This window comes from Canis lupus, chromosome X, assembly GCF_003254725.2.
Source record: "Canis lupus dingo isolate Sandy chromosome X, ASM325472v2, whole genome shotgun sequence".
In the NCBI taxonomy this organism is placed as follows: Eukaryota; Metazoa; Chordata; class Mammalia; order Carnivora; family Canidae; genus Canis; species Canis lupus.
In genome coordinates this window covers 35667331-35693226 of record NC_064281.1, presented here as the reverse complement: position 1 = coordinate 35693226, position 25896 = coordinate 35667331, and the positions used below count along the sequence as shown (strand labels likewise).

General features: G+C 38.1%; 1 protein-coding gene across 6 annotated transcripts in view; it reads right to left on the bottom strand.

Moving 5' to 3' along the window:
* Nucleotides 1-485: 485 nt before the first annotated feature.
* Nucleotides 486-25896, bottom strand: part of USP9X (ubiquitin specific peptidase 9 X-linked) — a 485115-nt gene continuing 459704 nt past the window's right edge. For all 6 annotated transcript variants that reach the window (XM_049107421.1, XM_049107422.1, XM_025468828.3 and 3 more), the window contains 12 exons: nucleotides 23525-23666; nucleotides 21550-22303; nucleotides 20818-20941; nucleotides 19938-20163; nucleotides 19311-19440; nucleotides 15029-15214; nucleotides 14350-14570; nucleotides 14172-14260; nucleotides 7718-7874; nucleotides 7348-7560; nucleotides 6668-6763; nucleotides 486-4497 (listed from right to left, as the gene is read on the bottom strand). In XM_049107421.1, coding sequence (XP_048963378.1) covers nucleotides 4360-4497; nucleotides 6668-6763; nucleotides 7348-7560; nucleotides 7718-7874; nucleotides 14172-14260; nucleotides 14350-14570; nucleotides 15029-15214; nucleotides 19311-19440; nucleotides 19938-20163; nucleotides 20818-20941; nucleotides 21550-22303; nucleotides 23525-23666 — 2476 coding nt within the window. In that variant the 3' untranslated portion in view covers nucleotides 486-4359. The remainder of the gene's footprint in view (nucleotides 4498-6667; nucleotides 6764-7347; nucleotides 7561-7717; nucleotides 7875-14171; nucleotides 14261-14349; nucleotides 14571-15028; nucleotides 15215-19310; nucleotides 19441-19937; nucleotides 20164-20817; nucleotides 20942-21549; nucleotides 22304-23524; nucleotides 23667-25896) is intronic.

The following is a 25896-nucleotide window of genomic DNA, read 5'->3' as shown; positions in this document are numbered from 1 at the left end:
AGTTCAAATGGTTTAACCTAAGGGTTTTCCAAAATGCAGAAAATCTGGGCTAGGTCTAACAGTACTCCTCACAGTACCCCAGCTTAAAGGACACACCACCAGGCCTCTGTGAAAGTCCTATTTCTTTGGAATACTGCAACAAAGAATTGCTTTGCAGATACTAAAAAGCAGAGTAGATGAAATCTGCTGGAGAATTTTCACTTCTGTAACTCCCCTCAAAACATGTGACCTGCTGCACTTTGGATATTTAAATGAACTTTTAAACATCATGAGTGTTTGCCAAATCTGTTTTAGACTGAACTGTTAAGTCAGCAATTAGATCACAATTTTTGAACTTAGATGTGAATACACTTTGGAGATAAAAAATGAGGGCCAAAATTCTCTATTTGTAGACACTTTTAAAAAAAATTCCCATTAAATCTATTACACCTGTAATTTACCTCCCTTAGGCATCTTATTTTAATAAATAAAAGGGAAAACCGAAATTTAATTTATAAAGTTTTATTTTTGTATATGTGCTAAATCTTAGGAACTGTGGACAATCTTCAGTCAGTCTGTTGGCTTGTAAAAGGCTGAGAAGTGTGTGGTCTGGGTGGTGAATTTCCTTTGGGGAATCTGGATTTCAAAAAAAATTATTTGCAGTTTAAAACATGGTGCACCTTTCCCCCTTTTTTCTTACACCTATGAAATTTGGAGGAAAAGTGCTACATTTTTGCAAATGTAAAATAATTGTTATAAATACAGTCGGCAGCAAGTTCTTATTAACACATTTAGCACTTTTTGTAGTGATGTATCACACCCAAAACCTTATTTTCAAACACTCAACAGTCATGTAGGTGCAGGACCAATTTTGGTTGAGCACTACTACAAAACCAGCACTGAATTTTTTTTTTTTTCTCTCAGTAACACAAAACCGGGGTGGGCGGGAAGGAGGTTGTTTTCCTTTCTCTAAAGTATGTAGTAGTACCTTCCAGCTAGAGACCAAAGTTGGGCACTTATAAGGAAAAGGCAATTTTCTTATCCAGTTAGAATTCTAAATAAGGCAGGATATATCCACCAAATTAACCACAAAATTCAGCAAAGAGTTCATGGGAGAACAGAAGCTGGAAAAATACCAAGGGAAAAAAGTGAAAGGAACTATTTTGCTGGAGTAGTCATCTGAAAATTCACAGACTGTTGCTTTCATTTACAAACGTAGCTTCAATAAAAAAGGCTCCTCATCTTTTTAACCACTACTAGGATTAAATACTTATCATTCACTAATAAAAGTTAATTGTGAAAAAAATATAAAACATTTTAATAATTCTAAATTTGTATATATAACAGCTAAAAGACACAAGATTGGGAAACTATCAGAGAAAAATCAAAGACAAAAACCCCAAAATATGATTTATGTTATTTCTGCCTCTACACTGCCGAGCACGACAATTTGGTTGGTGGAGGGCTTAGAAACAGCAGCAATATGGTTTTTACCAAGTTGTGCACGAAATACTTAGATCCAACAGGGCCAAGCCCTTGTTCACAGATTAACAACAAAAATAGCTTTACTCTTTGTGTTAACAGATTCTATGGTCTTCTATGAAGTAATCATGCCATTTAGACTCGTGGGGGTACTTCTTTGAAAGGAAGACTAGTGATTCTGGAACAAACATTTAAAGTAGGAATTATATATATGGCTCAAGAAATCAGTTGAGAATTAAATAATCTTTAGGCACTTTGAAGACTTGGAAGTTTAAAATGTGCCATTGATGTTCAGAAAAGACCTCAACACCACCATTACTGTTGCTCTTATAATAACATGCGCCTTAAAATTTCCGCTTATATGTTAATGCTTAAGAAGTTAAATAGAGAAAATAATTCGCACAAAAATAAATCTCCCTGTTCACTTTCCCTCGATCCTGGACATAGCACAGATGGCTCTTCCTCAAATGGAGGGGAAAAGGATTCACAAGCCCTCACCAGGCACAAGGGGAATTGTCAATCCAAAGCAACCAAAGTGGGATCTCCTTAGAGGGAGAAAAATTCACAGCCTTTTCAAATGTCAAGTTTTTCGGGTCTAGGAAGTCATTCAAGTTTTTAAATTAAGTACATCACATACTTTGTTAAGGAGCGGGAAATACAAAAACAACCTCCCATCTGGTGAGATGGTGTATTTAAGGATAGCAAATTGTCCAAATAAAGTGAACCTATTTTGTTCATTGCTAAGGAAGCCTGGAAATGAGGAACTTTGGAATTAAAACCACCAATTGGAATTGCAAACAGTGTGTAGGACTTCTGCTCAAACTTAACAAACTCGGATGTAATATACTTAAGGTAAAAACAGGATCTATCTCGTGTCAAAATTTCCTAATATTACAGAAAACCTAAAAGCATAGATGGACTAGAGAGTACTGCAAATAAGATACCCAAAGCTTTATCTTAAATACCTGCCCCTTTTAATCACAAAATAAAGCAATTCTCAATTTTGTTTCTGCTTTGTTCAGTTCCAACTATAGCCTTTTTGACAAAACATTTTCCTATTAACTAAATTGTAAAAAATACAACCAAGCTTGTGCTCATTAAATATACATGTATATAAAAAACATACAAAAAGTACAAGATTGATTATGTTAGGAAACTTTTACAGTGTCAACATCCTGTTTTCTCTAAATCTTTAGTCAAGGGCCTAAGGTCAGATCTTTCTGTGCACAAAAGCTCAATGCGACTGAACTCCTGAATTCAGTGTCATGCCTAAGCAGGCTATGCACAGAATTAATTTTATTATGCAGTCCTTCAAAAAACAAAAACAAAAACAATAAAAATGGACAAAGAATTAAAAAACAAAAACAAAAACAAAAACAAAAACCAAAAAACCAACCCAAAAACAAAACCAAAAACACACCACAGGACAAAAAGTTCTTCGTAAATCAAATTCTATTTGTGAATTCAGCAAAATAATTTCTATAAAATAAAACAGCAAAATATTTAAATAGAATAGGGTGGACTGTATCTGTTTGCAGGGGTATTTGGTTTTTAGACAGGTTCCAAAAATTACACACATTCAAGTTACCAATTCTTTTAAATACAGTATTAACCAATGAGTTCCTTATCTTTAATTAAATGTTTATGCTGAAATTATGATACTTCAATTAGATTAACTAACCAGTAGTTTCCTTTTTAATCAGACCCTGCTTCGAACATTCAAAGTTTTGGAATAATGGAAAAGGAGCTAGGACAATTCTTGCTTTCAAGTAAAACTGAGCAGAAACTCAGCTAAACATCTTGGTGCAGTGGTGCTCCAAGTACTGTGGGACTCTGGTGACTTCCACTTCACTGGGGTCCAGCAGAAGGAAAGTTTTAGAAGATTCACCTAATAAGCTCTATCAAAGAAACAAAACAAGCACACCAAATACAGTCTTCTATTATGCTCCAAGCATTCTGGCATAGCAAATTTTTGCATATTTGTTTTAAATCTTTAAAAATTCCCATTACTGATACTTAAATTTCTTTATCCCACCCAGAAATCGAACTGTCAAACATTAGACATAAGCAACATATGTGTAACTGAAAACCGCCTTTTATCACATTTCTCCCCTTGTTTTATATTTATATTCTAGGTGTAAGAAGGAAAAGCTCTGAGCAATACAGCTGTCACACTGGGACAACTGCTGTCATTATGGTAAATTTTTCCTCATTGGCTACACTAACCTGGTGTGAAGCCATGCTAAATGTTACAGCATAACTATAGCTTCAAAGTGATTAACCTAGTATCAGAATAAAAAGGCAATGAAAAAGATCTAGAAACAATGTTACATCACCAATTTTCCACATCAACCAAATAATTTAAAGGTTACCAGCCTTACATCATTGCTCTTAGTAAAACTGACTCCAGTGGCAAAGAATTAACATGAAACTATTGGTGTGGTTGACATGGATGGGCTCTGTTTTGTTGCTGTTGGTTTATTTTTTTGTTTTTGTAAAGGAGTAGATCCAACTGCCACGAGGCAGGCAACACTGGTTGCAGAGTGCAGTGGGTAGAACGAGAAAATTAACTTTTGTAGTTTTTGTAGATCTGTGAGTCTCCTCAAGAAAAAAGTTTCTTGCTTAAGAATTAACAGTCAAACATTAATATACTATATACACCTTTGCCATTTACACATTAGCATCAGGCCATTTATTACAAAACACTATACACTTTCCACTGCAGGCGGGTTATATATTGACAGCAAATTTCTGCAGATAAGACAGTGAATAAACTCTCCACTCCGTGTTGATTAGGAATAGTTTTTCTAGTTTTAAATTATTAGCCAGACACAGAAAAAGGTTGGACTGTAAGGCCTGGGTGCACAGTCTTGATGGAACCAGTTAATTATGTGCATTTCACTGATCCTTCGTCTGAGGTGGGGATACTTCTTCACTGCCTTCGTAATTTTCTTGTGCTCGTTGGCCAGTTCTCTGAGGGTTGTTCATATGATGTGCTGCTGGGCCTGTATATGGCTGTCCATGCACATGGTTATTCTGGGAGGGGAAAAGAGATTTATGTTAAAAATGTTCATATATTAAACTTTAAAAATTATGGGCAAAAGTTTGTGGACATGTAAACATTTCTTTTACTCCCAGGACTTACAGAAAGTAAAATATCCTTGGGCCATTGGTGAAGGAAAAAAACTGGTTTGGAAGAGAAAAGCTAGCCTAAATGCAACCCCAAGTAAAAGCAGTGTAGGTCTGTATAAATATTTAGTCAAAGTGATTTTTAGTGCCCCAAATCATTTAGATCTAAGTCTATATAAGGGATCGCAGCTTGTTATTGCTTATGTCAACAACACTCACAAAAAAAAGATTTGTGAGCTAGAACACATCTATTCTGACTCTTCTAAGCACCTTGAAGCTTCTATGTGATAATGACGAATCTGACTGATTGGTCATATGAGATCTGCATTACCAGCAACCTTGAATACAGAATAGTGTCACTGAAAACAATACAATGTTAAAGAAACATGGATGAACCAGGCCTGATTAATATATGAATTTTCTCAAGGCTGATCAAAGTAACTTTCTTTTGAATTTGCTTTAACCTTTTAAACCTGTGAACCCTCATTTTTCTGTACATTCCCACCAGTCAAGAACATTTTAGGTCTTACTTTCTATAATTTGTATTATGAAAATAAATGTTGAATATGCATTTTCTAACTATGCTTCTATTTCCATCCCCCCAATTTTTAAAAATTAGGCTCCATGCCCAATGTGGAGCCTAATGTGGGGCCTGAACTCACAACCCTGAGATCAAAACCTGAGCTGAGATCAAAAGTCAGATGCTGGGCAGCCCCGGTGGTGCAGCGGTTTGGCGCTGCCTGCAGCCTGGGGTGTGATCCTGGAGACCCGGGATTGAGTCCCACATCGGGCTCCCTGCATGGAGCCTGCTTCTCCCTCTGTCTGTGTCTGTGTCTCTGTCTCTCTCTCTCTGTGTCTATGAATAAATAAGATCTTAAAAAAAAACCAAACAAACAAAAACAAAACAAAACAAACAAAAAAAAAACCAAACAAACAAAAAAAAAGAAAAACAAAAGTCAAGATGCTTAACCAACTGAGCCACCCACCCAGGAGGCCCTCCATCCTGAAATATAACAAAGAATGCCTTAAATAATGGCTCTGAAAGTATGGCTTCCAGACTAGCAGTAGCATCAATCACCTGGGAATGTGTCAGAAATGTAGATTTTTCTGGTTCTATACCTCAGACCTAAATAAATCAGAAACTCGGGGTGGGGCCCAACAATCTGTTTTGGAACAAGCCCACCAGGTTTTTTTTTTTTTAGATTTTATTTTTAAAAAAGATTTTATTTATTTATTCATGAGAGACAGAGAGAAAGGCAGACACATTGACAGAAGGAGCAGCAGGCTCCATGCAGGATGTGGGACTCGATCCTGGGACTCTAAGATCACACCCTGAGCTGAAGGCAGATGCTTAACCGCTGAGCCACCCAGGTGTCTCTAAAGATTTTATTTTTAAGTAATCTCTATATTCCATGTAGGGCTTGAACAGGCAACCCTGAGATCAAGAGTCATGTGCTTTACCAACCAAGCCAGCGAGCTACCAACCCCCTCACTCCACCAGGGGATTTCGATGCTTATTTATTTTGAGCACCACTGCCTCAAAAGATCTGAATTAGTCACATCTTTGGTTTTAGAAAACAAAGTTTTGTTTTTTTTAAAGTATCTTCATCGAAACTTTATTTACTGATTTTAGATGAAACTTTATGGAAATCTATCAAATGCTTGATATTTTTCAACAATTTTGAGTGTCACTGAAGTCTTAGGCTAAATAATCAAGAACAATCTCCTTCACTGCCACATCTTAAATGTCTTTGGAATCCATTTGCAGACTCAGCCTAACAGGAAATGTCCTAATCCTTTGTCTGAAACACTATCATTTTATGTTGACATCAATTGTCATACAGTTTTACTAAGTACAAAGAAGGGCACCCATTTGACCATGAAAACACCACAGGGGGAAGTTCAAACACATCACATCATGACCCTGCCCCAGCTATTCCTTTTTTGATCATGCTCTAAAGGTAGTCTAAATAATCCCTTTATTACTTTGCAGTCACAACAAAAATCTTAGCCACCCTTTAAATAAAGCATAAGAATCGATTCTAGGGGATAAAAATACAAATCAATCCCTATTTACCTGTTGGTACTGAGATCCAGGTGAATGGGGGTATAATGGGGCATCTTCAGGTGGAGGTGACTCATGCTCATCTGGGGCATCTTGGTCATCTGGCTCCTAATTTTAAATATTTAAAGATAAAGAATTATGTAGACAAATTTAAGTTTTTACTATCTGAAATAAAAATTTAAAAACCTACAGAACTGACCCACAACTTTCCTTTTACTGAATTTTTTTTTTAAGATTTTATTTATTTATTCATTAGGGGGAGGGGGGGGCACAGACATAGGCAGAGGGAGAAGCAGGCTCCATGCAGGGAGCCTGATGTGGGATTCGATCCTGGGTCTCCAGGATCACACCCTGGGCTGAAGGTGGCACTAAACCGCTGAGCCACCCCGGCTGCCCTACTGAAGATAAATTAAAGCAGATGAAAAAAAACCTGACTTGGGTCCTCTCAGAAAGACTACATTTCAGGCGATTTCAGAAATTTCTTTCTTTTTTTTTTTTTTGATTTCAGAAATTTCTATGAAAGAAGGCTCTCTTGTTAACTTAAGATTACATGTAGTAAACACTAAAGCAAACAAAACCCCAACAAAATTTCTTTGACATTATCATTAATACATAAACACTGGCTTATAAAGTAAAATTGCTTTCTTCCATTTCTATCTGCTGCACACTTGTGGCTTTTTTTTTTTTAATACCTCCTCTGGACAGAGTTCACAAGCTTTTGCCAGTGTCATCCTAGCACTATGTGATCTCTCCAAGAAATAACCATTTGATGTTTCATTGCTCTGCACTGGAGGAGACCAGTTGTTGTAAGTATATTGAGGATTGCCAGTGTATGGTCGTCTTTCAAGTTCATCTCCAAGCCATTCCACTGCCCAGGTCCACTTTCTTTTAAGATCTCCATTGCCCTTCAAAAGAAAATAAAACCATGTGTGGAAAAGGTTTTAGAATACTTTTCAAAGTTAACTTAAAATAGCAAGTCCAAATTTTCACTGTTCCTTTCTTTAAAAAGGAATCCCTAATTCTGATCCAGATTTCTACAAAATTAAGAAAAGAAATCCTCACCTGCAGAATCTGGTAAGCAACAGGACAATTGCTAAAAAGAGCTACCATACATTTTATACACTGGTATGCTCTTTTTTGATAGTGATTCTTAGAGCGCTGGATTGTGTCAAACAGCCCATCTCGGTCATCTGGGATCCCTTTAAGTGCATTATGAATTCTGAAAAAGAACCAAATATAAAAATTTGTAAAATCAAATAGCAGCTAACATTTATGGAGTGCCTACTATGCGCCACTCAATAAAAGATTTTTGATGTAGTCATGTCATCTAATGCTGGAGAGCAGGTACAGTTATTGACTCCCTGAACAGATGAGAAGAGGGGTATAGACGGGTTAAACAGCTTGCTGGAGGTCATACAGCCACTCAGTAGTCTGTGCTCTTACCAACATGTTACCAATCCAAAATGGCTTTGCTATGTATGTAATTCAAAGACATTACCTGAAGTTACTTTAGGACACCAGAAGTAATACAGACTTAAAGTTAACTAACAACTAAGTTTATGACTGCTATACTTAAGAGTTTGCTTCAGGTCAGTACCTTTTATAAAACTGCATTGCTCAAAGTAAGTAACCAGTGACTATGAAATGGTGATATAATTTAGAAGTACAAAACAAACCTGAATTCTAATAATGAGCTATACAGCAAAGCAATTTTCACCAATGCTACTATTTAGCTGATTTGCCAATGATGGATGATTTCATTTTAGTTCTTGCCCAGAGTGATAGTCAATGATTTCTTGTCCCTATCCCTGCCCAGCCCAAGAAGCAACTTGGCTGTGGGGTAGAATGTGCCTTCTTTTGTGTTAAAAACATCACCTACCAGTAAACAAAATGTGGTGTATATACATACAGCTGATTATTATTCAGCCTTAAAAAGGAATGAAATTCAGACACATACTATATGTGGCAGTCTTTTTTTTTTTGAAGACTTATTATTTCAGAGAGTGCAAGTGCGTGCAAATAGGGTAGAGGGGCAAAGGGAGAGGAAGAAAATTTCCAGCAGACTCCCCATTGAGTGTGGAACGCTACACGGGGCTAGATCTCACAACCCTGAGATCATGACCAGAGTCAAAAATCAAGAGTTGGATGCTTAACCAACTGAGCTACCCAGGCACCCCTGTAACATGTATGAATCTTAAAGGCATTAAGTAAACTAGGCCAGATACAAGAGGACAAATACTGTATGATTCTATTTTTATGAGGTATTTAGAATAGGCAAAATCAAAGAAAGAATAATAGTTACCAGGAGCTGGAGAGGAGGGAGGGGAATGGGGAGTTATCGTTTATTTATTTTTTTTATTTTTAAAATATTTATTCATTCATGAGAGACACACAGAGAGAAAGGCAGAGACACAGGCAGAGAGAGAAGCAGCCTTCATGCAGGGAGCCTGACATGGGACTCGAACTCGGGATCACGCCCCGGAGCCACCTGGGCTGCCTGAGAGTTATCGTTTAATGCAGAAGTTTCAGTTTGGGATGATGAAAAAGTTCTAGAGATGGATAGTGGTGATGGCAACACAGTTATTATGAATATACTTCAAGCCACTGAATTGTGCACTTAAAAATAGTTAAAATGGTAAGTTATGAATATTTTTACAATTTAACTAAAAAATAATAATTACCTGTCTGCAATTCTGTGGTATATCCAAGAGAATTGAAAACAGATTTAAAAACAAAACATGTCCACGAATGTCCATAGTAGCATTACTCACAATAGCCAAAAGGTAGAAATAACCCAAATGTCTAACAATAGATGAATGGATAAACAAAATGTGGTATATCCACAAAATGCAATGTTACTCAGCTGTAAAAAGGAATAAAGTACTGATACATGTTCTAACATGTAAGATCTTGAAAACATTATGCCAAGTAAAAGAAGCCAGACACAAAAGGACATTTGCCTATGGTTAGGCAAATCCACAGAGACAGAAAGGAGATCAGTGGTTGCTGGGCGATGGGAGGTAATAGAGAATGACTGCTTAATTGGTTATGGGGTTTCCATTTGCAGGGATGAATATGTTCTGGAATTAGATAGTGGAAATGGTTGCATACTATGAATTTACTAAAAACTACTGAATTGTATACTTTAAAATGATTAAAATGGTGAATATTGTAAGTGAATTTTACCTCCATAAGGAAACATTACCTGGGTAGTAATTAGAAAAAGAATACTTACATAAACCATAAATTTTACTTAATAGAATGTTCCAAATAAAAATTCAAATTTGTTTTTGCATTACATGCATTCATAAAATATTTGGTTTGGAAATCATGACTCCAGCAATCTCGTAAGGTTTACTGATTTCACACTAATCAATCATATACAGGCTTTTGGCTGTTTAATCTGAAACACTTCAGTGTATCTTGTTTTTCCCTTCAGTTTTGTCAAGTGATAATGAAGTGTTAAGCCATTATTTCTGCTACATCACATTTTCTTCCCAGTAGTTTTAAGTGCTTTCAGATGCCATCTTTTATCAATATTATCTTTGTACGCCTTGTTCCCATTCAATGCCTGGTTGTGCCAGACACATGGTATATACTCCATAAATATTCAAACACTGCTTACCGAATGAACTAAAAGCTCACTATGAGAAAGTTATTTTCAAGTTTGGGCCAGTGATTCAAAATAATAATACCTTACTAAACTCATTACACAACAGTCAATTGTCCATATTTAATATAGCACATTGCCTTTACCATTATCGCTTGCTATAATGAATTGAGAGCTAAGATGTAAAGAACTGGTTTAAAGCTATAATGCTTACAGTATTTTTAAATGAAAAGAGTGAAAGATTCCATTAAAAACAACTATGCTGGGATCCCTATCATCACGATAGATGATGTTGCATGCTTCTCATTGCATTACATTGGGAGATACATGGTATCAGTTTGATGATTGGTGATATTAACTTGGTATCTTAACAGATCTGTTCATTTTGGAAGTACCTTTTCCCTTTTGTAATTAATGGTTTGACTACATGTTTGAAAGTATGGGGAATTGACCATAATTTGAAAATAAATAGAATGGATTGATGTCATTTTCAGTAATGAAACAAGTTGATTCTAACAAAAGGACATGTGTTTTATTTTAAGCTCACTGTATCAAATTTAAGTCTAATATACAATTGAAGGGGCACCTGGATGGCTCATTCAGTTAAGCATTAGACTCTATCTCAGCTCAGGTGTTGGTCTCAGGGTCGTGAGTCCAAGCCCCACATTGGGCTCCATGCTGAGCAAGGAGCCTACTTAAAAAAACAAATAAAAATATATAATAGGACTGAGGGGGCAGCCGGGGTGGCTCAGCGGTTTAGCGCCGCCTTCAGCCCAGGGCGTAATCCTGGAGACCCAGAATCAAATCCCACGTCAGGCTCCCTGCATGGAGCCTGCTTCTCCCTCTGCCTGTGTCTCTGCTTCTCTCTGTGTGTCTCATGAATAAATAAATAAAATCTTAAAAAAAAAAAAAAAAAAAAGGAATGAGGTTATTTGCTCTATAGAAAAAATGTAGACAGTTTCTCTAGCACATTTAAAATACATTTGTCATATCTCTCACTTAGAATGCATTCATACCTATATTCACTATGTATGTCACTCTAAATACAAAATTAGAGGTCAAATTAAGAGCAAATAAATCCTTGCACTGTATCTGTAACCTGAAATTTAAACAAAATGAAAGAAATTCTAACATCTACATAAGAGTGAAATTGGGATCCCTGGGTGGCGCAGTGGTTTAGCGCCTGCCTTCGGCCCAGGGTGCGATCCTGGAGACCCGGGATCGAATCCCACGTCGGGCTTCCGGTGCATGGAGCCTGCTTCTCCCTCTGCCTATGTCTCTGCCTCTCTCTCTCTCTGTGTGTGTGTGACTATCATAAATAAATAAATTTAAAAAATTAAAACAAACAAACAAACAAACAAAAAAACTATGCTTTTTTAGGGGGAGGGAAAGACAGGGGAAGAGAGAGAATCTTAAGTGGGCTACGCCCAGCACAGAGCCCTATGCAGGGCCTTATCTCACAATCCCAAGATCATGACCTGAGCCGAAACCAAGAGTAGACATTTAACCAAATGAGTCACACAGGTGCTCCTAAAAACAACTCTTAAGAAAAGTTTTTCTTCTTCTTCTTTTTTTTTTTTTAAAGATTTTTATTTCTTTATGAGAGAGAGAGGGGGGGAGGGAGAGGGGAGGGAGGGAGGAGTGAGGCAGAGACACAGTTAGAGGGAGAATCAGGCTCCAAGCAGGGAGCCCGATTGGGACTCAATCCCAGGACCCAGGGCTCTCTCCCTGAGCCGAAGGCAGATACTTAACCGCTGAGCCAACCAGGCATCCCTTAAAAAAGTTTCAAAAATTCTATAATCATACTGAGAAGGGTACTGGATGGTGTTCAAAATATATGGCTATAGTTTTGGAACTACTCAATTTCTTGTGTCATGAAAACTGATTTTTGGTTTAATAACTATTTTTAGAACAACACAACTTAAATCTATGATGGTAATTTCAGAGATAACTTGGAAATATTAATTCACGAATTCTGGCATTTGCAATCCCCACTAAGACTCAAAATTTTAAGTTCTTTTTTAAAAATACTTTATTTATTTGAGAGAGTGAGTGAGTGAGAACGAGAGCAAGAGCAAGGGGGAAGAGGCAGAGGGAGAAGCAGACTCCCAGCTGAGCAGGGAATCCAGGGGCTAGATCCTAGGACACTGGGATCATAACCTGAGCTGAAGGCAGATGCTTAACCGACTGAGCCACCCAGGTGCTCCTATGAATCTTCTTAAAGCATTTTGTCGTTACAGAACTTGTCTTCAAGTTGCTGTTTTAACTACTGACAGAATATATGAATTTTGAACTGTTTCCGAAAATCAAGTATTATACTATCATCCATATGGGGAGGGAAGTTATAAAATCTGGCAGAGTTGTCAGCTAATTACATACTTCACCATCTATATAATTTTAGGTATTAAAAGATAATAGATGAAGTCTGAAGGATAGTTATGCTGGATAACCTCAGTTTAAAGAGAAAAACTGCACTCAAATTCTCATATACTGAAAAACTAAAGCTGATGTTCATTATTCACAGATTTTGTATTTGTGGTTTTTCCTACTTGGTAAACTTTATTTGTAATGGTAAAAAATAGCATGGTGCTTTTGTGGTCATGTGCTAGGTGGCAAAAAAAAAAAAAAAAAAAATTGGAGTCACCGAACATGTATGTTACCAGCTAAATCAGAACAAAGTGGCACTTTATATTGTACAGGAGTGTCCTTTTTGCTGTTTAGTGACACCTTTCCCACATGTTTGTACGTTTTGTTGATCTCATGGTTTAAAATGACACCCCCTCAAATGTGTAGTTCTGAAGTACCTAGTATTCCTAAGCTCAAAAAGGCTTTGCAGAGAAAATATTTTGTTACTTTATCAGACACAGGTTATTGGGAGGTCACTGTTAACAAGTCAGCAATGTATGTTAAGGGGTCTTTAAAAAGAAACACACATTTATGTATAGACTAGTCAACAAAAACCTAACCAGAAGCTTGCAGGAACCTAATCTCGTATTTCCCCTGGGAATAATGCCTTTGCATTCCCTCCTTCAGTATTCACAGTGACTTTATAGAAAATAAGTTCCATGAATAATGGGAACTGACTGTACTTACTTACCTAAGGACTATTTTTATATAATGAAATGTGACCTTATAGGACTCATTCTAAAACTACTGTAATCTAATCCTAAAATAACCCTAGCATATCAATGAAATTAAGGTATTTACCAAAAGTCTATGCTAGTTTTCCTTAATTATTATTTTTATATGTTTTATTTATTTTCTATTAGTTTTCCTTAATTAAAAAATCCAAATCTAGTAGTAAGTATGCAAATGGGCAGTGAAAGAATAAAAAGTGAAATCAAGTGAGGGAAGAAGGAACTTTTTATTCATTTTATTTTTATAAAGATTACATTTATTTATTTTGAAAAAGAGAGGGGGGAGGGAGAGAGAACACAAGCAGGAGGGCACAGAAAATCTCAAGCAGACTCCATGCAGAGCGCAGAGCCTGATTTGAGACTCAATCTCAGGACCCTGAGATCATGACCAGAGCCAAAACCAAGAGATGGATGCTTAACTGACTGAGCCACCCAGGTGCCCCCTTTTTATTCATTCTTAAGCTTTTGTTTTATTTTTTTTAAAAAAGATTTTATTTATTCATAGAGACGGGGGGGGGGGGGGGGGGGGGCGCAGAGGGAGAAGCAGGCATCATACAGAGAACCTGATGTGGGACTCAATCCAGGGTCTCCAGGATCACGCCCTAGGCTGCAGGCGGCGCCACCGGGGCTGCCCAAGCTTTTGTTTTAATGTAAAACCTTTATTAGATCTCCAGGAGGTTAAACCCCTTCCCCCACCCCCCCCCCCCAAAAAAAAAGCAGATTGGCAGTTTTTAGTTTAAAAGTTGGTCAACTAAGAAGGAGGATCTACCTGTGAGTCTGCCAGGAATCTTCAATCAGTAAGATTTGCAAAAGCAGATCCAAATAGGGCCGGAGTTCATAGGTGTAGGAATATGCAACCTAAAAATAGGAAAGACATGGTGAAAAACTTATTTAAAGGAGTAATAAATCAAATCAGAGAGGCATACGAATGTTTATTGTCCTTTAACCTGCCAGAGAAGTTCACTGAGGACAGTAGATGAGAACTGAGGATTCTCCCAGCAGCAAAAGCGAAGCAGTTTGACAGTTTCCTCTGAGTTACTGCAGTCCTCAATGATTTTCTTCACATAACTTGTTCTCACAAATAAAATGTCTGCCACATTCTGCTGAATTGGCATTATAGGTTGTGATAAATTAGGATCACCAAAAGGATTGGGAAGAGGAGGATTACCTAGAATACAGATTTGTCATCAATGAAAAACTAATAGGCTTCTCCACAATAAAATAATACAGCCTTCACCACAGAAAACAGCTTAGGAGTTTTGGATTTTAAAAAAATAACATTTAAAATCAATATTCCTAAGTACTATGAAGAAACTAAGAAAGTAATATTAGATATGAAAATGATCAAAGATGATAAAATGCAAACTTAACTTAAAAGGTTAATTCTTAAACTATTTCATAAATAAAGTATCAACCTCATAACAAGTAGAGAGGAAAAAAAGATCCCCTTTAAACATGTGATAAAGGTGTAGAACCCAAAATATTATTAAAATATTCCAAAGCACAGACTGTCAGACTTTTTTTTTTTTAAACATTTAAGCATCTTCAGAATTACTTTTAACTGGATACTATGTATGTTCAGCAGTATTTTAAAATCAATGTAAAGGAGTGAGCATTTGACTTTACCATTGATTGAAGACTGCATTCTTGAAGAGACATTGCAACAGCGGATCAGCTGTGACACAACAGAGTACAATTTGCCTAATTCAGCATACTGATATTTGATTGGAGGACCTGGACCTTCATCTAAAGACACAAGCATAAAGGTAGCAGGCACATTCAATTTCAAAAGCTGTGTCTTCTCTGCCACACCTACAATGAAGAAGAATACAAAAGAGAAAAAAATTAGGATGATGAAGGGATTCATAATAAAGCAGTTATCTAAAATATTTTTTCTGTAAGTTTTCGAATCAGAAAACCACTCTTATTTAGCATTTAGAATGATTTGACGAGAACAGAAAATCTACATGGTATAATTGGGGTGAAGTTTTTATTTTTTTATTTTTTAAAAACATTTTATTTATTTATGAGAGACAGAGAGAGAGAGAGAGAGAGAGAGAGATGCCGAGACACAGGCAGAAGGATAAGCAGGCCCATGCAGGGAGCCCGACGTGGGACTAGATCCTGGGCCTCCAGGATCACACCTTGGGCTGTAGGCGGTGCTAAACCGCTGCGCCACAGGGGCTGCCCGGGTTGAAGTTTTTATAAGCCTATGATATTCCAGTCAAACCAGGCATCAAGGAAATCAACACTTACTTGACAGCATGAGCACCGGGTATTATGCTGTATGTTGGCAAATTGAACTCCAATAAAAAAAATTAAAGGAAAAAAAAGAAAGAAAATGAACACTTTCTATGGTTTGAGTCTGGGGGACTAGCCTAGACTGCAATCCTCATCATAAGGGAGGATGATGAAAACTCTGAGAATTAAGAATGCTTGTATACACTGCCTCTTTATTTTCTTCTACAACTAAGCTACTTGAAAACCATGCCTAGAGGCATCTGAGTGGCTCAGTTGGTAAAGTGGCTGCCTTGGGCTCCCTGCTCTGCAGGGAGCTTGCTTCTTCCTCTCCCTGCTGCTATCCCTTGCTTGTGCTGAGAGAGGGGGAGGGAGGGAGGGAGGGAGAGAGAGAGAGAGAGAGAGAGAGAGAGAAAGGAAAGAAAAAAAGAAAAGAAACCATGCCTAAAAAGTAGGTGGCATCTCAATTTTCTTATTTTCCCACTCTGAGCCCATGTCAGTTTGGTTTCTGCCCACTTTCCCGGGGTAAAGCTAAAGAACAGTACTAAACCATAACTGCTTCCTCTCCTTCTTGGATTCCTCTCTTCTTTCAACCTCTTCTCCTTGGTCTCGTTTGTGAGTCCTCCTTCCTCTGTCTCTGAAAAATGGTTGCTCCTCAAAGTTCCCACACCAGACTATCTGCATGCTTTTCCTGGACAATCAAACCCACTCTAATGGCTTCAAGTTCCAGGTATTTTTGTCCAAATGATTCCAAAATATTTCCAGACAAATATATTAAGTATTCTACTGAATACTGAACATCACTATTTGGGTGCCCAACAGGCTCACACTCAATTTGCCCAAACTGAACTCATTTTACTCCCCTATCAGTGTTCTTCCCTCTTGGTACATGGCACTGCTATCTGCTCGGTTGAATCTTGGGCATCATTTAACATCTCTTCTGTGTTCCCCTCTCCTTAATATCCAATCACTAAACCTAAATTGAGACATCTAGGTGCTCTGGCAGTTACCTTTTCATTTGCTTTTATACCCCATTAGACGATAGACTATCCTTTATATTGTCATATTCCAAGAAGTATAATAAATACAAGCCCACGGGCAGCCCCGGTGGCGCAGCAGTTTAGTGCCGCCTACACCCAGCGCATGATCCTGGAGTGCCGGGATCGAGTCCCACATCGGGCTCTCTGCATGGAGCCTGCTTCTCCCTCTGCCTGTGTCTCTGCCTCTCAATCTCTGAATAAATAAGTAAATCTTTAAAAATAAAAAATAAAAATAAATGCCCACAATCCCTTATCTGAAATCCTGAGATTCAAAAAGCACTTATAATAAATACAAACTTCTTTCCTAAAGTTGGTGTCAAAACATGCTTTGTGGGAAAAGCTGGCCTGAACTGACAAGAGGCTATTTTAGTCTTTATCCCCTCTTTCAGAGTGACTACTCATGCTTTACTGTGGAAATATTAATGTGTATGATAATAAGGTGCTGTCTTGGACCCTGCTATAGGGATATTACATAGTATATACATTGCCTTACCTTTCTTAAATCTAAACAATCCTGAACACCAAAGCATATGTGGTTTGAAGATTTCATATTAAAGTTTATGAATCTGTACTTGCTTTTAGCAGGGAGATCTTAATTAGATTATATTACAGACCAATGATGTATGCTTTGTGAATAGGCTATATCTAAAAAGAAAGCTGAACAGAATAGGATTTTTATGAATTCCTAAATTTGGTATTTCTAAGTTTTTTCTTTTTTTAAGATTTTTTTTTTTAATTCTTATTTATTTATGATAGTCACAGAGAGAGAGAGAGAGAGAGAGGCAGAGACACAGGCAGAGGGAGAAGCAGGCTCCATGCACCGGGAGCCCGATGTGGGATTCAATCCTGGGTCTCCAGGATCGCGCCCTGGGCCAAAGACAGGTGCTAAACCGCTGCGCCACCCAGGGATCCCAAGATTTTATTTATTTATTCATAAGAGACACACACAGAGAGAGGCAGAGACACAGGTAGAGGGAGAAGCAGGCTCCATGCAGGAAGCCCAATGTGGGTGGGACTCAATCCCGGAACTCCGGGATCACACTCTGAGCCGAAGGCAGATGCTCAACCGCTGAGCCATCCAGGCATCCCAAAAATTTTTAAAGAAGTTATTATCTGCTAAGTCTTTGAATCAGTTTCCAATCTGGCGAAATATTAGTAAGATTTTAAATGGCATGTCAATAAATTAATCATTTTGGAAACAGTGCATGAGCACCTGATTGATAAGAAATTTTTATAAATTTAGGGTTGCCTGGCTGGCCCAGTTCAAAGAGCATGCGACTCTTGATCTCAGAGTTGTGAGTTTGAGCCCTAGGTTGGGCATAGAGATTACTTAAATAAAACAAACAAACGTTTATATTCTTAATCATATGAAATTTACCACCCCATACAAAGCCAATGAACAAACACTAAAAGATAATGGATGGATTTTTCATAATATTCCTAATTGTACATCTTTTTCATTTAAAAAACATTTACTGAGTGTCATTGTGTGAAAACTTCTGATCTTTGCCATCTCACTGGGGAGCAACACAAAAATTTGAATACAATCAAAACCAACAGAGTAAGTAGAAGATAGCATAACAATATACTTTTAAGTGAAGTATTCTGGGATCACTGATCAGGCAATGTTAGATTACTTTGAGAAAGTAAGTTATTAAGCAGAGGCAGTAACAAATAATAGGGTAATTCAATATTTATATTATATGTAATTTTAATTCAGTTTACTCCAACAAAAATTTATGTTCAGACCAAGTCCTTTACTCAAGGACTCACCACGTCACTCAACTTGGGTGAGTATCAACCATCTGGGGAGTTTTCGAAAATGTGGATTCCTTGTGATAGCTCTGAGAATTCTACTTAAGTTGGTGTGGTATGGGGCCTAGGAATCAGTATTTTCATATCCAGACAGGTCTGGCACCACCGCTTTAGGAGATAAAAGTATGATTAAGACACAGATTCTGGGCAGCCTCAGTGGCGCAGCGGTTTAGCGCCGCCTTCAGCCTAGGGTGTGATCCTGGAGACCCGGGATCGAGTCCCACACGTCCATGCTCCCTGCATGGAGCCTGCTACTCCCTCTGCCTCTCTCTCTCTGTCTGTCTCTCATGAATGAAGATTTTATTTATTTATTCATGAGACACATACAGAGAGAGAGAGGGGCAGAGACACAGGCACAGAGAGAAGCAGGCTCCATGCAAGGAGCCTGATGTGGGACTCGATCCCAGGTCTCCAGAATCACACCCTGGGCTAAAGGCGGCACTAAACCACTGAGCCACCAGGGCTGCCCAAGACACAGATTCGGAGGATGCCTGGGTGGCTCAGTTGGTTAAGTGTTCAACTCTTGATTTTTGGCTCAGGTCATGATCTCGGGGTAGTGAGATCAAGCCCAATGCCAGGCCCCAGGCTGAGAGTGAAGCCTGCTTAAGATTCTCTCTCCCTCTGCCCTTCCCCCACCACTTCCTCGCTCTCTAAAAAAGGACAGATTCTGGCCTGTGTCTACTGCAGAGATATGCAAAAAGAACTATAAAGTACAAGGTGAAAAGTGCACTGAAAAATGTCTCATCATTAGACTAAAGGACTTTGCCACTTAATAGAATACATTAAAACAGATTTAGAATAACTTAAATTCTTACCTAAATTGGCATACATTACAAACAGATTGAAATACTGCTGTAAATGACGCCCATGCTCTGAAACTTCCCTTCTCAAGAGATTGAGAACTGCCCTTAGTAGGTGATCGCTCAGGCTTAAGTTGTCGTAAGCCTGTAAAGGATAAAGCACTGGCTATTTTTCATTTCAGTGACAAGATATAGGACAATATAATTCTATTTGCATAAAAAGCGCAAACACAAATACAGGCAGAAATTTCTGGAAGGACTAATCACAAAAGAAATGATTAAAAAGGGTTGCATCTTAGGAAATGAAGATCTGAGGTAGATTTTATCTAGAGCCTTCATGATATTTTAATTTTTAATAAATGGAGGTCCATTACACAAAAACTTTATAATCTACATAACAATGTGTACAATTAAGCCACCGCTTGTAACTAAACGAACACAGAAAATTCTGTTGCTTTTAAAGCGCCAATAATTGCTATTCATTGCTGTGAAATACTTTTACTAAACTCCTAGATATCAGATGGCGTGGGGTGTGTGCATACACACACATATCAAACAGATGCACATATATTTGCTGACTCAAACTTTCAGGAAAGCGATCTGTAAGCATTTAATCATTAGAAAGAAAACCAGGAAAATTACCTGACTAGAAGGTCCAGGAGATGCAAAAGGTGAAGGACATGGCCCATCTTGCAAGGAAAAATGTGCAATAAAAACTATAAGTTTTGCAAATGCACCCCTCACTTCTGCACTGGGGCACTCTAGAAGGTATTCAGAGAAGCGATTGGAAACATTAAAAAGGACATTGTGGGCAAACCAAAAACGTACATTCTTGCTGTGACGAAGGAGAATACACAATGCATCATACCTAAGAGAAAACAAAACAATATCTATGAATGTCAATTCAATGATATGTTTTGTATATAGTACAGATATGGGTCTCTATGAACCAAATAAAAATCAAACACCGTTTACTACTGGAAGGAGAGAATCAGCCATGGTTGCTTTTAGTACCAGTGTTAAAAGGACAGATGACTACTACAACTCGGTATCTTCTCACAGAGTGACAACAGAGATGAAAGTTTATCCAGTCCTCTACAAATCCATTACACCAAACTCTTCCTAGATTTGATGACAAAATAATCCCTAACTTAATCTTCCCTTAACATCTTCCCACTGGATGAGTACATAAAAATTGTTCAATAAAAGTATTATAATGGCCTCTGTACGTTCACAACTTTGATACTTAAGGACACTTTAAAAAAAAAAAAAAGATTATTTATTTATTCACAAGGGACACACACACACACACACACACAGAGGCAGAGACACAGGCAGTGAGAGAAGCAGACTTCCTGCTAGGAGCCTGATGTGTACTCGATCCTGGATCCCAGGATCACGCCCTGAGCTGAAGGAAGATGCTCAACTGCTAAGCCACCCAGGAGTCCCAACTTAGGACACTTTTATTAAGGAACCAAACTAAATGCTACTATAATAGGAATGAAAACCAAAAGAAACGTACCAATCACTGGCAGAGCCACGGACTATTTTCTTGGTGTGAAATCCTGTAGTAAAAAGGAACCTAGCAGCAAGCTGAATACTAATCATAGTGATTTCTTCTGCTTCAGGCAACAGGTGATCTTGCCCTATAAAAAAAATGGAGATATATTAAAAAAAAAAAAAAGTGTCAAACGAATTTCTATGTCTAAGCTCCATTTTCAAACAAGTCTGCATTTCCACTGATTCCCAAATGTTCTGAACTTTGCTAACTGTGCCCCCACCCCCCCAAACCCGGCTAACTTTTGAAATAATTCTTAGTTCAGTGAAGCACGTTTCAAACTAATGCTTGAGTCAAAACCAAATGGTTTTAATAAATAAAACCTCCTCTGTTTTCAAATAGCAAGAGAATATATACTGCTCAAAGGTAACAGTCATCTGAAACATGGCTTAAAAACAGCTGGGCAGCCCCGGTGGCTCAGCGGTTTAGCGCCGCCTTCAGCACAGGGCCTGATCCTGGAGACCCAGGATCGAGTCCCACGTCGGGTTCCCTGCATGGAGCCTGCTTCTCCCTCTGCCTGTGCCTCTTTCTCTCTCTGTATATCTCTTATGAATAAATAAAATCTTTAAAAACAAAAAACCAAAAGAAACAAAAACAGCTTAAAGTAAAAACACAAACATTTTGATACTTGCTAAGAAATCCTATAAGTAAAGTAAGAGTTATGCTTCATTCCTAAGATAAATTCTTGATACTTACCTGGTGGAGGATTTAAGTAAACACCATTACATGTAAGCAGTTTTTTCATAAACTGAAAATATTCCAAACTGTACTGCATTCGGTTATGCATGAATTGCACGTTCTGTTTCCGTACACTTCTCTCAATGGCCGATGGCATAATAATCTGATGGGGTCTTGTGGTGATAGCAAGCTCTGATATATATCTTATCAATTCATCACTCTGGTCTATGGTATCCAGTCGTTCGTAAAAAAGTATGTAAGCATTCCACCACCTTTTCTGGCGCCTGTATGACATGCGCTTCATCATGTGATCAAACACCTCTCCCATGTACTCTCCACCAAAACACTGGTTTTTCATTTCTTCGTCGTCATCCATTTTACACTCTGTTACATCTCCATCATCAAATTTATACCAGCGATTTCTCTCACCATCTCCACCATTCCTCTGAATGATATAAGAATAATAATGTCCCCCGCTTGCTTGGCCACTGTGTACCAGCACACCCACAAGTCTGTATTTTGTGCTTCCTGCTGTCTCACTTTCAGACTGCTCATTCTGCTGTATCAACTGACTCTCTGGGTTTACGTTATCTCCTTCTAGCTTTGCAACACCTGCGACTGTGTAAGGTTCCATGTCCAGCTCTCGAGGAAATTCAAAATAATCATTGAATTTGATTGCACATTCTCTTTCCCAGTCATAGTCAAATCGTTTCAGTTGGATAGCAAGAACAGGAGGTAATTTTTTAATTAGCAAGCGCTTTACAGTATCAACCTAAAACAAACAGAGCAAGTTACTAGATGTTCTTTTATAATCCACTGCACAAAACAAACTATAAAACTGTATTATTAAATTCTCGTGAAGACTAATTGGAGGTTACAAGTGTAAACAAACACACGGCAATGAACATAATAATCAAGGTAAGTCTGTCACAGTGGGCATTTAAAAAATGCTAAAACTATTAATATGGAAATAGTGGATGCCACTTGTTAAAAACTGCAGAAATTAGTGACACAGACATTACTCATTGCCTGGATTCTATATTGTCTGTGCTATCTAACCATTGTTACTTGTTTCATGTTTACTGTTATTCTAATGAAGGTGTGCTCTGTTATGAGTAAACTGAAGATACACAGTAGCAGCTTATTTACTGGGCCATTAGGTGCCAAGTAATATGTTAACCACTGCCCAAGTAGTAACATATTTAATCCTCATAAGCCACCAGGCAGGAGCTACTGAGTGGTAATGAGGAGGAGCAGGAGCAGCAGAGATCGAGTCACTTGCCTCATGTCTCAGAACTGTGGATGGCAGGCAGTTGGGCTTTATAGCTCACATCTCACCCCTCTAGACTTTAACACCTCTTTAGGTGGTGTGTAAATGTCAAAACGATACAGGTGACTTGGAGGTGAGAGAGTTTGGGAGCCCAGAAGATACACGTTATTTACTGTCCATCCGTGTAAACGGTCTCTCCTAAGAGATCCCAGAGATAAAACTTGATCAATTGGGCCTAAAAATCTGAACCCAGTGGTTTAAAAACACAGGTGGTAGAAGAAATCTTATGCAACCAAATCAAGTAATGAAGGTTTTAGTGAACTTCCTGGTCCTTACAAGCAATTCTGGACATGACAGGAGAAATGTTTTCCTGACAGCGCTATAGCTTTGATGGGTTCAATAGTAGTTTGGTTGGGTATGGATGGAAAGGGTCTGTGTCCAACCCAACCAAATTGCTGTTGAATCCATCGAAGTTATTAAACTATTATGACTTCTAAAATGGTCACTCTTATTTACCTGTTTCCCTAGCCCTGCTGGCACTACTTTCTTTCAATCTTCTTCCCTGAAAAAGTGTTGTATCAGTTATCTTAACAACCTTCTGCTACCAATATAACAAAACAGGGTAGGGAATAAAAAGAGGGTGAACTTTGAGAACAAAACCAATCAATTCTCAAATCCATTAAATGTAACCATAATTATTTTAAAAACCTGGACAATTCATACCTTTTTATTGCATTTTTCACAATGATACGCATTTGCACCTTCTAATAAATCTCCTTTGACATACTGTTCCAAAGAATCAAGAAGATTTTGGTGGTTTCTAATGTCTACATTCAAAGTCGTAAAAGATTCTTCACACTCGTATCTAAAGATATTAAGAAATAAGGAGGATTAATTATTTTTCTAAACATTCTTATAGACTTAATGAAAACTACATTTGCAGTAATTATAACATGAAACCCTTAAGTCATAGAATGTTACCAATAAACGACACATTTATGGGCCACCTACCTAGCGATGGGCAATACATTCGGTTGTTTAAAAGTTTTATTTATTTATTCATGATAGATAGAGAGAGAGAGAGAGAGAGAGAGAGAGAGGGAGGCAGAGACACAGGCAGAGGGAGAAGCAGGCTCCATGCAGGGAGCCCGACGTGGGACTCGATCCCTGTCTCCAGGATCGTGCCCTGGGCCAAAGGCAGGCACTAAACACTGCGCCACCCAGGGATCCCCATTCGGTTGTTTACACCCCATAAATACACCAGGTTCTCTGACTTCATGACAAACCTGCTAGAGAAATATCACCACCTCTACTCCAGAGACAAGGGTACTGGGGTTTGGAAGGGTTAATTTGGTCAAGATTAACTAGGTGAAATGGTTTTTTTTTTTTTTTTTTTTTCAATTTTTATTTTTATTTATGATAGTCACAGAGAGAGAGAGAGAGAGGCAGAGACACAGGCAGAGGGAGAAGCAGGCTCCATGCACCGGGAGCCCGACGTGGGATTCGATCCCGGGTCTCCAGGATCGCGCCCTGGGCCAAAGGCAGGCGCCAAACCGCTGCGCCACCCAGGGATCCCTGAAATGGGGTTTTGAAGCCAGGTCTGTCTTGCTTCATGGCTTAAGCTCTTTACAGTCTACCGTGCTGCTTCCACTGTCACCTATTTAGGCAGTAATTTATGCCAAGACCAAAGCATGAATTCATCAACCTCTGAAAAGCATATTTTAAACTATTAGCAGGCTGAATTTTTAAATGGTCCTTCTTTTCTGTAATGGAAACCTTAATACAAGCACAAGTTTGAACAAACCAATCAAAAGGAGATAAACCATCTGAGTAGGAGCCAGAATCCCATCTTCCGGCAATTTTCTACCAAGGGAAATGTCAGATTCCTGATGAGATGTATTCATAAACTCAGAACACTAGATATGGGGAATACACTTTCAACCATCAAATTTATTCATTCAACAAATATATTCATAGTGCCTTCTATGTGTAAAAGTACTCTGGGATAGTCAACGTTGAACACAGTCCCTCATATTTGAGGCTTTTCAGTTTAGTTATGGGGAAAAAGGTATTTGTAAGTGGCATGAATGGAATATGAAGTAGGTATTAAGCATACTGCTACTCTGATCAGGTAACAATCCGAAGTCAGAACTTAACGACTTCACCTAAAATTGGGACATTCAAAGATGAGAAAGCCAGCAAAATTCTTTCGGTAAAAAGCCAGATAGTAACTATTACAAGTTTTTTGGGGGCAATGAGGTCTCTATGACTCTGCTGTTCTACGGAAAGCAGCCAGAGAGTAGGTAAAGAGGTGAGTATGTTCCAATACAACTATATAAAAACAGATGCAGGGCTGGATTTGACCTATGGTGCATAGCTTGCTAACTGCTGATCTAGATAAATAATGCCCTAAAACAGACTTGGGACTCTCTTTATGTAACCTTCTGGCATATCACAAGATTAGTTTAGTTGTGGAGAAAGTATTAAACTTTCGGGATCTTGGGCAGCCTGGGTGGCTCATTGGTTTAGCGCCACCTTCAGCCCAGGGCATTATCCTTGGAGACCTGGGATGGAGTCCCAGGTCGGGCTCCCCTTGGGGAGCCTGCTTCTCCCTCTGCCTATGTGTCTCTGCAACCCCCTCTCTGTCTCTCATGAATAAATAAAATCTTAAAAAAAAAATAAACTTTCGGGATCTTACTTATGATCATGCTCTCTGGATATTTTCACTTTAGCAAAGAAAAGCAGTAATTTCCAAATAACTTTGAAAGATGTCTAAAATAAACCAAGAAGGACTGATTAGAATAAATGACCAAAAAGTTGGCTTATTTTATTAGTAATTAAAAACAGTTTAGTTAAAAATGATAGTTTTTTTTTTGTCTACCTAATGCAAAAGATCTTAAATGACCAAAAATTGTCTAGGCTATGTGAACAATTACACTGTCTTGTTCTGAATGGTTTAACCTCATCATAATTTCTCATTTTTACAGTATTATCTCTCAACCAATCATTTCCCTTGATAAAAAATGAAGCACTCCAATCAGCCATATACACACACAACTCATGACTATAATTCTGTTCAGGCTTGTAGAAAATAC